Here is a 13,292-nt window from a genome sequence, read left to right on the forward strand (position 1 = left end):
CCATAGATGGATCATGAGTCCATAATGCACATATGCATGCATAACCCATAATCCCCACATTTTCTTAAATTATATGAATATATATGTATGTGTGTATGATCCATACATGGATCATGAATCCATAACGCACATATGTGTGCTTGCATAATCCATAATACCCATATTTTCTTGAATTATATGTAGATGCACGCATGGATTTACATGTATGTATTATGTGTGTGTGCACATGGAGTATGTGTATGTGCATAATCCCCACCGCATTTTCCAGATCTGCACGTAACTTCACAAACAGGCCAAATTGATAAGAGATCACCATGTAGAGCTGCTTAATACAGCTCAGCGTGAAAGGGGGACAGTCAACATCCCTTGAAAGGGAACCTCTTCAGGAGCGTGCACACATCGTGTCTGTCACTCCACCAAAGCAACAACGTGTTCCATATCCTCGCTTCATTCAGAAAACAGAGCCCGGAGCTCGGCCGGGTGGGCTGCTGCCCGTGGCCCACAGCCGCTGCCTTTCGAAGGGCTCTGCTGCTGCTCCACGCGTGTTTCCTCTCTCTCCTCTTAGTGAGAAAGGGCCTTCATAAGAGATCAAGAAACACGATTTCCTGCTCCAAGCACGAGTGGCCGAGGCAAGTGCCCAGGGGCTGCCGAGAAACATCCAGGCATACATGCCCGAGTGGCTACGTGACAGCGGCCGAAGGGAGTCCACGGAGACCCCGGAAAGAAGAAAAAGAAACCGAAGTTGCACTACGACTGGGCTCCTGACGCTAAGGCACTGCATTTCCCTTACTGTAAAAAAAACCAATGGGGAATTTTGGAATTTTGAGGGCTCCGCGGATGCTCCAAAAGGCACAACTTTGCAAAACACCCGGGGGGGGGGGGGGTGCATTTGCCCTTCTCAGTTACAACTGCATTGCTGCCAGGCGTCCCACTCCATGGTCTTTCCACGGGTCTTCCCTACGTGAATGGTTTCACATGGAAATGAAAAAAATTTGCTCAAAATAAATTAAAACATCAAGGCGAAAATAAAATTTTTTTTTCCTAATATTTGCCTACTTGGAGGGCATATTCTCAGCTGTATTTTTTGTTTCCAAGGGCTCCATCTGTGCACTTTATTTTATTTTTTATTTTACCGTCACCACACCTCAACATACACGTTTCCCTCGGTAGAATCACAATGTCACAGACTCAATTTGTAGCACCGTCTTAATGCATCGTCGCCCTAAAAATGAACATTTTTTTTAACGTACGCCTAGGAATATCAGTCATAAAGCATACAACAGCAGACAAAACTACAAAAACTCTCAAAATATTGCCCCCACCCCCACCACGGCCAAATGTATATTTTTTTAAGCTCCCACTGGGGTGGGGGGGATCCATGAAAACAATGAAGAGTTCCACGGGCAGATTTCCGTGAACTTAGCCAGCGTCTGTTCATTGTAAATATTAAAAGTGCAAAATCCAACTAAGAGCTGAGCTCCATTCTGTGCAAATAGAATGCTCACCGCGACCCCACAGCAGGCCCCCAGCACACTCGGATGACCCCTTGAGAAATCAGGGGAAAGATTTTCCAATGCAGAAGCAGCTCCCTGACATATCTACGTGACCCCAAAAGAAAGCTAATGTCTGTGGCCACCATCACCTGTGCCCCAAGTGTCACCCGTCAGCACATGGGTTCGCTCCACAGAGCGGAGACCCGTCCCGAAGTATCCTCTCCGCCCAAAGACAGGAAAGCGCTTTAAACGAACTTTCATCAGACTCTGGCCACCTCGGAGTCCGCCTTCATTTGAGGAAGGTTCCCTGGAATCAATTCAAGAATTAACAACCGCAAGCTAAGAAAGCGGGCCGTGGCCCGTGAAGACACGTCTCCTGCCGCGCACGGTGGCCCCGGAGAAACAGGACTTCCTAAGGAGTGGATGGACCCGGTTCGAGTCTGTTCCCATTGTGACTGACACGAGGCCATCACTTACCCAGGATCCCCAGCCGGTAGTTAATGGTGATGACAATGACATTGCCGTAGCTTGCCAGGACGCTGCCGTCTATCATGTTGCCGGTGCCCTCCATGTAAGACCCGCCGTGGATGTAGACCATTACGGGCTTCTTACTGTTCTGATCATGGATGTCTGGAAAAAAAGCCAAGTAAGGAAACACAATAAAAAATCACACTGATTAACTGATGCTAAGGACAAAGGGCATGGGTTACGTACCCCCCGGTTTGAGCGGAAGCAACCGTGACTCTATTTCTGAAGTATATGCACCCCGGTAAGACTCTCTATGGAAACTGCTCAATGTCATTATATTCTCTCCCCCTAGAGCTGGCATTCTGAGAAGCATACAGACATCTGGACTAATATGAATGCACATGTACATCTCTGCATAAATCTAAAAGGCTAAAATATAGAGAATTTCGGTGAAATCCTTATTTCCTAAACAGCGCTCCAATCCTCAACGCTGACCTACTGAAGTAGCACGTGGCATTATATTTTCAGCATCTAAGTGTGAAATCAGCCTCAAAATGATGATCGACTTTGCGGTATCCCTGCCCTCCTAATTCAAAGGTGAGCTCGCAGGTTGATTTCCAACGTCACAATGAGAACACAAGAGCAGCAGCGAAACGGTAAATGCTCCACACGGGACAGATGATGACAAAAAGCAAAGAGATGGTTAAAAAAGTATCCACAGAACAGAGACAAGTGACGTCGGAAACGAAGCAAAGCAAGATGTTCGAGCAAATGTCGTTGCTTTCGATTAGTGGCTGCGGTCATAGCACAACATATTTAAGTGACAAACATGAAAGCCGCGTAATAAAAATGACACAACATTCTGGCCTGGAGATGGAATTACTGAAATGCTACATATTTTCCAAAGGAATATAAACCCCCATGGTGATTTGCAACCAATGGGTACCTTAGTGATTACTCTGTTGCTTTATTTAGCAGGGATATAAAAACAATGTTTTGCAATGGTCTGGAGACCATGTGTCCATTTGCGGAGGCCGCTTTCTACAAACGTGTTGATTAGATAACCTGTTTTATCAGTCCTTATGCTTATGTCAAATGTTTAAGAAGTCTGACCTCAGTGATCATTATCTCTGGATATCTGTAGGCAATAGATACACATACGTGTGTAAATAATTTAAATATCTATATGTTATCGAAAGAAACCCAAATGGACCCATGTACATTCATTTTCACCATTTTATCAATCAAGGTTTGTTTCTCCCCCTCCTAATTCACAAAGACACTTCTGAAATCTCAGAAAGGCTTATTTTAAGGACATGCACCACTATCATTTAGACGGTGGCTGCTAATCAAATGAATTGTGATCACAATGTCGAAATGAGTTCTTTGGCTGCCTTACTAAGGCATGCAGAAGGCTCCAGAAACCCACTGGTCACAGTCAAGTACAGAAAAGAGTATCGTGTTGGGGCCCCTGGGTGGCTCGGGGTTAAGCGTCTGCCTTCGGCTCAGGGCATGACCCCGGGGTGCCAGGATCGAGTCCCGCATCGGGCTCCCCACAGGGAGCCTGCTTGTCCCTCTGCCTGTGCCTCTGCCTCTCTCTGTGTGTGTCTCAGGAATAAATAAATAAAATCTTAAAAAAAAAAAAAAAAGAGTATCGCAGCCTCATGTCTCTGCAGATACTGAATAGATCACAGAAGAGATCTTATTTTCTCAAATAAAATTCAAATATAAAGTCAAAGTCCTTTATGGATCATCTGTTCATCATGCACTACGTGCAATTTTGAAATACACGGCTGCCTGGGCAGGTGTGGCGTCTTGTGTGATCTACTCCGCTCTCTCTGGCTGCGGATGGAGTGGATTTGACCTGATTTTGTTCACCAGTACTGGCTGTCGGCTACTCCACTGTGGAAAAATGTAGGGGACTGCTTAAAGGGGTTTCCTTGGAGAAAGGGCTAGGTTGACATCTCTGAGTTTTGCAAACACAGAGAACAAGGTTCTCAGGAACTTGAGGTAGTAATAACCAGGTGTTGTATTAATACAAATTAAAAAAGAAAAAAAAAGAAATCATAAGTCATTGGTATTCAGTGAAAATTAGGGGGCATTTTCCGGTAATAAAATGGCAGAGAGAACTCACCACCTGCTTCCCTGCTTTATATTGCCTTTCAGCCCCAAACTCAAGGGACATTCTTCATCCTCTAAATAAATGGAGGTCCGTGCATTTTGCTCTTTGGATGGGAGAAATGTGCTTCTCACCCACCCCATAGAGCCTTCACAGCAACATTGGACGTTCTGTTTTATTTCTCGGAAACAGTCTTTTCTGCTGAAGGCATGAGGATGCCATGTGCTCCTTGTCACTGAGAGACTACTATCTATCTTTCATATTTCCAGAAGCATCAATTTACTCCTGGCGGCTAATTTGTCAAGTAACTTGAGATCCTCCAAGAAGCAACGTGAACATTTAGGGAGAAGGGGTGAAAAAACTTTTCAAAATAGTCATGGTGTGAAAAGGGAAATGTATAGATCTAGGGGCTTTGAACTTTTTTTTTCCCCAGAACTATGCTATTCCTGCCCCCCCCCCCTTAAATGCCTGCTAAACAGCAGCCCTCAGAGAAACAATATCTCATTAAAACACTTTTTCTTGTATTTCACTGTGAGCCAGAGAAGATTCTTTGAAACCTATTTTTAAATCCGTAGGTTTTTAAAAAAAAGGAAACAGAAACAAACAAAAGCAGAAATGCTAGACACCCAAAAAGTCGTATGAAGGTGTCTCACAGAGTTTGGCAGCTTGTAGTAGGAATTAAGAAGACCAAAGCTCCAAAATACAATATGACTTACAAAATAACCTTTGGAAGGAAGAGAAGAAAGTATACATGCATGTTCTAAAATTTTGGTTTCTCTTCTTATGACCAAGCCAAAAAAAAAAAGAAAAAAAAAAAAAAAGGAAAAGGAAAAAGAAAAAGAAAAAGATGGGCTTCCTTGTAAATAACATTATTATTATTTTTTACTCACTTTCTATTTAGAAATGTTTATACTTCTCACAGGTGGTTTGGATTCATCTATAGGGTCCTTGGGATTAAAAGGGACAGTGGTTTCCAAACAAGAAGAAAATAAAGAAGCACACAAAAGTGTACTCATTTCAGAGAAGGGGAGGAAAAAGAGATTGAAATAAAAAAAAAAATAGAGAGATAGATATAAAATCATGCATCAGGGTTGAGCTTTGAAAAAACAAAAAATACCTTCATCTTCACCACGGTCATTACTGGTTATATCATCTGCGTGTTTCTTTGTGTTGGCTCCTGGGGTCATATTGAGAAGGAAAATAAAGGGAAAAAAGAGATTCAAAAACAACAGGTTTGCAAAAAAATCAGAAGAGAAAGAGATACTACCCAGTAAAAGAAAAAAAAATGTCACACAAAAAGTTGAAATTTATTACATTTGGATTTCAAAAAAATGAGGTAGGGCAATGCAAAATGCATAAAAACATAAAGATGTCAAAAAGAACAAATTCAAAATGTTACTTGCAAAAAACATCCTCTACCCTGTGAAAATGCAGTTTGGGGGTTAAAATGATAGTACTGCAAAAAAAAGAAGAAAGAAAGAAAGAAAGAGCTAATGTGAGTTTGAAAAAAAGAAAATTAAATCATTAAAAAGGATTTCCCACATTCTTAAAAGAAATGCACATGAAGTATTCAATGTTCCCCTAAATTTTAACGTTATCATGTACATAAATTCATGAAATGTTCCCAATACACTTTGGTTAGTACATTCCATAATGTAAGAGAAAACACATTTATGCAGTAAACACAGAAGGACTTTCAATAAATACTTAAAACTGACATTCGTTTCATGCATAAGAAGTTAAAACAGAGCATTTCAAATACAAATCAGAAATGTTTGTTAGTTACTTAATTTAAATCATGCCATTCACCTCTCTCCAGTGGCTAGAGAGCTACTACCTAGTACTTGCTCCTGTTTACTATAAAAACAACAACAAAACTACCATTTTCATTAAGGTTTTCTTAAGACAAGAGAAAACAGGATCCATCATGTTCTCTGTGTTTGAAACCGTTATTAAACACTACTTCAGTGTCATTGCTCGTTGGATTTAAGATAAATAAAGAGCCACCTACCTTGATGACCTGGAACGAAAGCCACATAAGAATCTCCACGGAGACAAAATATGGGGAGGTGGGGGCGCCCCTCACTACACCAAAGAGACTCACGCATTCTGTATGCAGGGCACCATTTTGGTTTTTCACATTTTCCAGATACAACATGCTAAAACACTCGATATGGCCTGAACTGTTTGGTTAATTAGCTCAATTGTCTTCTTCTTATAGACAGACATAGCCCGGGGAATGCATATCCCAGATCCAGTAACTTCCAAAGAGCCTGAATGACATTCTTCTGGAAGTTCTACACAACTCAAAGGAACCCATCACGTGTTTCGAAACCAAGATTTGGAGTTGCTGGTCTTGTAGGTCAGTTATGGCTCGCATGTGGTCCATGTTATGTGGGTCAGCATCTCTGCACGAGCAGACCTGGGTGGGAAAACTGATTTGTTGGTTTTTGAGGCTTAAATATTGATTCTCACTGTAGATAATTTCAAGTGACCGATATGAGGTCATTGAAGACAGCTGTGAAGACACGCCTGGGACCTCTTGAACCTCTGGGCTACCAGTAATTCAACCCAAACTACCTAAAAGTAGAGTTGAGTCTTGTAGGAACCCATCTCTTCTCCTTACAACACGTTCTTTTCCAATCCCTTAGAAAGCATCATGACACTGATTATGTCAATCTACTGCAGTCATTAGCTTGATATCAAAATCTATATATATCCAATAATCCCACTGCATTTACATATCCAAAAAAAAAAAAAACTCAAAAAAATCAAATGAGTTTGACTGTCTTTGGGGTTGCTTTTGTCAGGGTTTATCAGTATAGAACCTATCTCAAATCGAACTCATGGACTTAAATTTATGATGAAATTGTGTAGAGAAGCCCAAAAGGGATGCTTTTCCTAAGGAACAATACACAAAAACTGTTTTACAAAAAGAGTCCTCTCATTTCTGAAAAAAAAAAAAAAAATCCCATTCATTCTTGGAAGGAGATTGTATAAGATTCTATCCAAACAGGTCACTTCTTACATTTAAAAAAAGAAAGGAGGGGATCCCTGGGTGGCTCAGAGATTTGGCGCCTGCCTTTGGCCCAGGGCGTGATCCTGGAGTCCTGGAATTGAGTCCCACGTCAGGCTCCTGGCATGGAGCCTGCTTCTCCATCTGCCTATGTCTCTGCCTCTCTCTCTCTCTCTCTCTCATGAATAAATAAATAAATAAATCTTTAAAAAAAATAAAAAATAAATAAAAACTAAAAAAAGAAAGGCTAGAGAAAAATCAAGAGGTAGTCAGATGCCACAGAGTGAGAACGTGCTCCCGGAGTAAGCTCCTTCCTTCCAACAAAACATGTTCCTTGCAAATTGGCCTCCCTGTAGTTCTAACACAGCCTCCGGAAAACACGCAGGCAACGAGAAGAAGGCGTTCTTTAATGAAGACCCCCGACCTGCACTTTACCCTCCCCAGGAGCCTCTTATAATCCTGCCCCTGCCTGAATGTTCTTGTTCGGGATCGGTTTTCTCTTCCGTGCTGTGGCTGGGAGCACAGAATGACCCGTGCCTTGGCGCTGGCCCAAACAAAGGCCATTCTGCAAGCCAGGTGTGAGGTGAGATACATGCCAGATCCCTCGCTTAAGACCCACCTCTCTGTGCCTTCAGGCTCACTGTGCAAAATGTTTTCTGAAATTTTATTTAAATTCCTTTTGCCTAAAAATAGTATAACACCCAATGCTCATCTCATCACGTGCTCTCCTTCATGCCAGTCACCCAGTTGCAATATTTAAGGGATCTGAACTACGTCTCAGGGCTGGATGAGAGGCACTGCTCGGGGGACATCCCCCCACCCCCCCAAAAAAAGCAGAATTCTAAAGATTAATAAAGCTTTCACAATCTTCATAACATAGCTCCATTGTCGATTAAGTAGTAATCCAGAATAACCTACAGCCTCTTTGATTCCTTCCCAAATTTCTTTGTTAACCAAAGTGTGATTTTTAAGAGCTTGACTGACATATAATGTACATACATGAAATCAAGTCATCAAACCGTAACATTCGATGATTTTTAAAATGGAGTTGTGCAACCATCAGCATAATCCAATTTTAGAACATTTCCATCAACCCTCTGCCCCCCTTAAAAATGATTGTGTCTCATTACAGGGTCCATGTGCCTATCTTGCATCTCACTAATCGACTCTTTCTAGATTGGTCATTTTTGAGTGTTTTTTATAAAAGAGGTCATATAATACGTAGTCTTTTGTGTCTGCTTTCTTTCACTTAGCATAATGTTTCCAAAGTCCTGCACGCTGTAGCAGGAACCAGTTCTTTCATCTTTAATATGGATGAATAATACTGCACACTCTATGGAGACACCAAATTTTGTTCTTCCATCCATCAGCTAAAGGCCATTTGTACTATTTTCACTTGGTGGCCATTTGTACTATTTTCACTTGGTGGCCATTAGGAATCGTGCTGCTATAAATATTTGGGTACAATGTTTTTGTTTGGGTATATGGCTGTTGGGTAGATATCTACGAGTGAGATTATTATTTTATAGGGCAAAGTGACATTTAATGTTCTAAGAAACTGCCGGACTGTGTCCCAAATCAGCTGCATCATTGTGCATTTCCATCAGCGCATATACGGGCTCCAGCTTCTGCATCCTCTAGCCAACGTTGTGTTATCGTTTCGGTTTATAGCCATCCTAAAGAGCGTGAAATAGTATCTCCTTGTGGTTTATATTCTGGAGCTTGCTAATGACGTAGTGACGTCCAGCATCTTCTGTACCATCGTCTTTGGTGGGATGTCTGCTCAAGTAGTTTGCCCATCTTTAAAAGCAGATTCTTTGTCCTCTGTTGTTGAATTTTTCAGATATAGGTCTTGGCCCAGAAATGTGACCTGCAAATTTTGTCTCCCATTCTGGGTCATCTCTTTCGGTCTTCTCGATGGTGTCTTTCAAAGTGCAAAAGTTTGCTGTTTGATTTTGATGAGGCCAATTTTATCAATTTTCTTTCAACGCTTGCACTTTTGATATCATCTCTAAGAAATCCTTGCCTAACCCGTGACCCTGAAGATGTTGTCGTATGCTCTTTCCTACACATTTAAGAGCTGTAGTTCTTACAACTTTCAATTATTTGACTATGAGGTTAGGGTTGAGATTCATTGTTTGCATAGGACTATGCTATTTTTTCGGCACCATTTACTGAAACACTAACTTCTCCTTCATTCAATTCTTGAGATACCTGGATGGCTCAGTGGTTGAGCATTTGCCTTCGGCTCAGGGCATAATGCCGGGGTCCTAGGATGGAGTCCTACATCAGGCTCCCTGTGGGGAGCCTGCTTCTCCCTCTGCCTGGGTCTCTCTGCCTCTCTCTGTGTATCTTTTATGAATAAATAAATAAAAATCTTTTAAAAAATAAAAATAAAAAATTCTGGAGACACCATTGCTGAAAACCAGTTGACGATAAATGCTAGGATTCTGTTTATTTCTGGGATCTGTTAATTATATCCCATCCCGTGTGTCTATCCACATGAGTCCCCAACTGTAATGATGACTATAGCTCTAGAGTATGCTTTAAAATGGGGAAGGAGAAAGCTCCAGCCTTCTCCTGCTTTTTCAAGATAGTTTGCTTATTCCAGATCCTCTGCCTTTCCACAGAAATTTTTTAAATAAGCTTGTCAACTGAAGGGAAAAAATATCACCCACTGAGATTTTGACAGAAATTATTTGCCCGACCACAATTTTGAACTAATTATATATAGCGGAGTGTGACCCAGAAACATAATTAGATACCACCTTTAATGTACTATGTATATTTAATTTTTCACCCTTTTGTTCTTTTTTTAGTAAGCTGTTGCTATATTTTTCCTTGTAAATATAACTAATTAAATGGCCTCAAAGACAACAGACTTCTCTAGAATATCTAATTTACTAAGAATCATGAACTGTGGGGGAAAAGGTTCTGCTGGGATTTATTCTAGAGTAAACCCATTTTTCTGCGTGCCAAAAAATGGTATTTCAAAAGCTATACACACCATGAGTTTTTTCTTCCCTCTTCACATCTACACTTTTCCCCAAATATCAGAAAAATATTTCTTTGCATCTAATAGCCTATCAACCTCCATTGGGAAGTAGCTGTAAATATTAAAGGGAATACTTAAGCAACTTCAAACAAATGTATAGCTGTTCCATTATTAAAATTTAAGTATGATTTTATAAATAAAATATCTCAATGTCCCTAGCCCTGAAGGATGTCCATCATTTTTTCATATCCGTTCTTCTGATGTTCCTTTTTCAGGCAAAATCTCCATCACTTTCTAAAGTAAAGCTATGTAAACGAGTACTTTGTATCCTAATTGGAACAGAAATACTTTGTAGAGAATTCAGGAAAGGCAGACCAAGGTGAGGGGGAAAATGACAATCCTCTCAGTGCTGCTGTTAATATTTTGAGGATAGAAGTAATTTTGTATTTCCTCTTTTTACTATGCATTAACTTCATTGCCACTGATGTATGCAAGTCATCAAACACAGTCATCAGATAGTGTGAGGCGATCACATTACTTAAGCAAGAATATAAAGAAATGATAGAACCGAGACAACCCCTGGGGTTGTTGCTCTTAGGGTGAGATACTCTACTGAAAATGTATGAAATTGTATTGAAATGTGTAGCATGAGATACTATGTTGAAAATGTATCGAAAATGTAGCATGAGATACTGTATTGAAAATGTATCAAGGGATCCCTGGGTGGTGCAGCGGTTTGGCGCCTGCCTTTGGCACAGGGCGCGATCCTGGAGACCCGGGATCGAATCCCACGTCGGGCTCCCGGTGCATGGAGCCTGCTTCTCCCTCTGCCTATGTCTCTGCCTCTCTCTCTCTCTCTCTCTCTCTCTCTCTCTGTGACTATCATAAATAAATAAAAATTAAAAAAAAAAGAAAATGTATCAAAAAGATATTGAAAATGTAGTCTTTGGATAGTGTGAGGCAATCAGATGATTTATGCAAGAATGTAAAGAAATGATAAAACCGAGAAAACCCTTAGGATTGTTGCTCTTAGCCTGAGATATTGTATTGCAAATGAGTTTGCAGTTATATCTTTTTTTTATTTTTTTTTGTCTCTTAAGAGTGCAGATTCTAAGTGCAGGTTAGCCTTGTTATCTTAAATACAAAAAGAGCATGTCTTAGCTAAATGCATTAGTTTCATTAACAGGGGAAGTAGTGTAATGGGTTATGGTGGAAATAAATGCATTCCTGGCCATCACGGATGTGTGTGTGATTGATTAGTTTGTCACTTGGCCCTCTCAGAGGAATACTTCTTTAATCTTCTAATTTAATAACGGGCAATAAGCTGAATGGGACCAGCCCACGACAAATGGCCCATGCCTCATTACTTAATTCACTGGTAAACCCATTTGTCTTACAAACCTGTATTGACCCTTTAAATATGCTAGCCTTGACCACCAACAGGTTCTAACCAGAATAAATACTCCACACATAAATTTCAACACGTCTTCGAACGTTTACTTGAACACGATTAGCTCAGTGAATCTGAAACTTAACAGGGAACACTTAATCTGAGAGTTTCATCGAAAGCACGTGGAGTTTGGACCGAGCATGACCTACGGAAAAGCTGACTCTCCACCTTTGAAGGAATCAGCCTAGCTCTGTTTGTTTGTTTTTTTTTTTTTTTTTTTTTTTTTTTATTCCTGAAATCAGAACATCTGAACAAGATGGGATTTCACTCAGTGAAAATGTGTGCAAGTCTGGGAAGCCTGGCAAATGCAGGCCTCAATGAAGGGGTTTGGAATACCTCTTGGTTACGCAATGCATGGAGGTGCAAGACAGCAAGAGCGGCCATGGGCAGCGAAGACCATCCGTGTTTAGTGTGGAAGGAGGATTGTGGGTGCTCAGAGAGCCTTAGAAAGAGAAGATGAAGAAGTTGACTACATGAAAGTGGATTACTCTCAAGTCATCAGGAGGGTTGTGATTGGAAACAAATTTTAGGAGACCTCTGCTCCAAGGACACATGAAGGGATACGTAGACATGCAGAGTTACAGACTGTGGTCTTGGGGTCAGATACCTACAATTCACCCCACAGATAACAGAAATAATTGGAGGGTTTTTCTTTTTTTTTTTTTTTTTTATGTTTTCTTCTTTTTCTCTGACTGGCTTTGGAAGACAGAGTGGGAGAAATAGGAATAATATATTTTTAAATTTCTTTTGGGATTCCAAATGTATGGGTCTCTGATACACATTTGTGTTTTTGTTTTTTTTTTTTTTTATTAAGATCTCAAGGCATTGCATGGCCTTACATTAGCATTTTTTGTTGTGAATCTGGTTATTGAAATGCCTCCGATCAGGGAATAAAAGACAAATCCTATTAGATTGGAGTCTCTCCTTTTTATTAGAACGTTCAGCCGAGAGAATATATTACCTCCCCACACAATCTCCATGAGTTGGAGATTAAATCACAATGCATTTAAAAGCTGGAACTAATTTAATATGGGATTATGCTACATGTGTTTTCTGCACCTGTATTTAGAAAACTCATGTTGAAAATGAAACTGGTTTTTATTTGACCTGAGATAGGTCCAGAGATGTTGTGTAATAAAAAATGATAAACCTCCGTAGGTGTGTATGTAGGTATGTATAGTCATTCTCCCGGCCAAGAGGTTCTGGAAGATTTTGAGTTCTTTGGCATAGTTTTAACTATAATAAAAGCTTCTTTCTGTAGTCAGAGCACAGGTGCCGGTGACTGGATGCGTCTCTACGCCAGGAATTTCTGGTTATGGCCCAGGCATTACAGGGAGCTGAGACCTTTGGCTTATTGTCTCTTTGCTGTCGACGTAGAGCAATAAACTATGTACATCTCAGAGCACCTTGTCTATTTCTACCGATCAAATCTGTCAAGTTGCCTTTGGCGTTCCTTGTCTGTGTGTCTGACGTGGGGACGAGTGCACAACCATCCCCTAGAAATGAACTTTGTTTAGATTCATGCAGAATCATCCCCCTCTGCAATTCCTGAGTGTGTTGTACCAGAGATGCTAAGTGAATGTCCTCAGTGAAGGTTCCTAAAAATATTTTTAAGAAGCACATGTCAGAATCTTTGGAATGCAGGATAATATCTTTAAGTGCAGGCAGGGACTTTTGCCGCTAGGTCTGCTTTTGAACTCAGCTGACTGGCTACAGAAGAGCTGTTCCTTGCTCTCTCTGTCAGGGAGAGA

At 40.7% G+C, this 13,292-nt stretch overlaps 1 protein-coding gene across 12 annotated transcripts in view; it reads right to left on the reverse strand.

Annotated features, from left to right (window-relative positions):
* Positions 1-13,292, reverse strand: part of NLGN4X (neuroligin 4 X-linked) — a 353,807-nt gene that overhangs the window by 111,412 nt on the left and 229,103 nt on the right. For 8 of the 12 annotated variants that reach the window (XM_038586740.1, XM_038586745.1, XM_038586743.1 and 5 more), the window contains 2 exons: positions 5,198-5,257; positions 1,971-2,123 (listed from right to left, as the gene is read on the reverse strand). In XM_038586740.1, coding sequence (XP_038442668.1) covers positions 1,971-2,123; positions 5,198-5,257 — 213 coding nt within the window. The remainder of the gene's footprint in view (positions 1-1,970; positions 2,124-5,197; positions 5,258-13,292) is intronic. The other 4 variants (XM_038586746.1, XM_038586749.1, XM_038586748.1 and 1 more) reach the window with 1 other exon arrangement.

Source organism: Canis lupus, chromosome X (assembly GCF_011100685.1).
Source record: "Canis lupus familiaris isolate Mischka breed German Shepherd chromosome X, alternate assembly UU_Cfam_GSD_1.0, whole genome shotgun sequence".
NCBI classification, from domain to species: domain Eukaryota; kingdom Metazoa; phylum Chordata; class Mammalia; order Carnivora; family Canidae; genus Canis; species Canis lupus.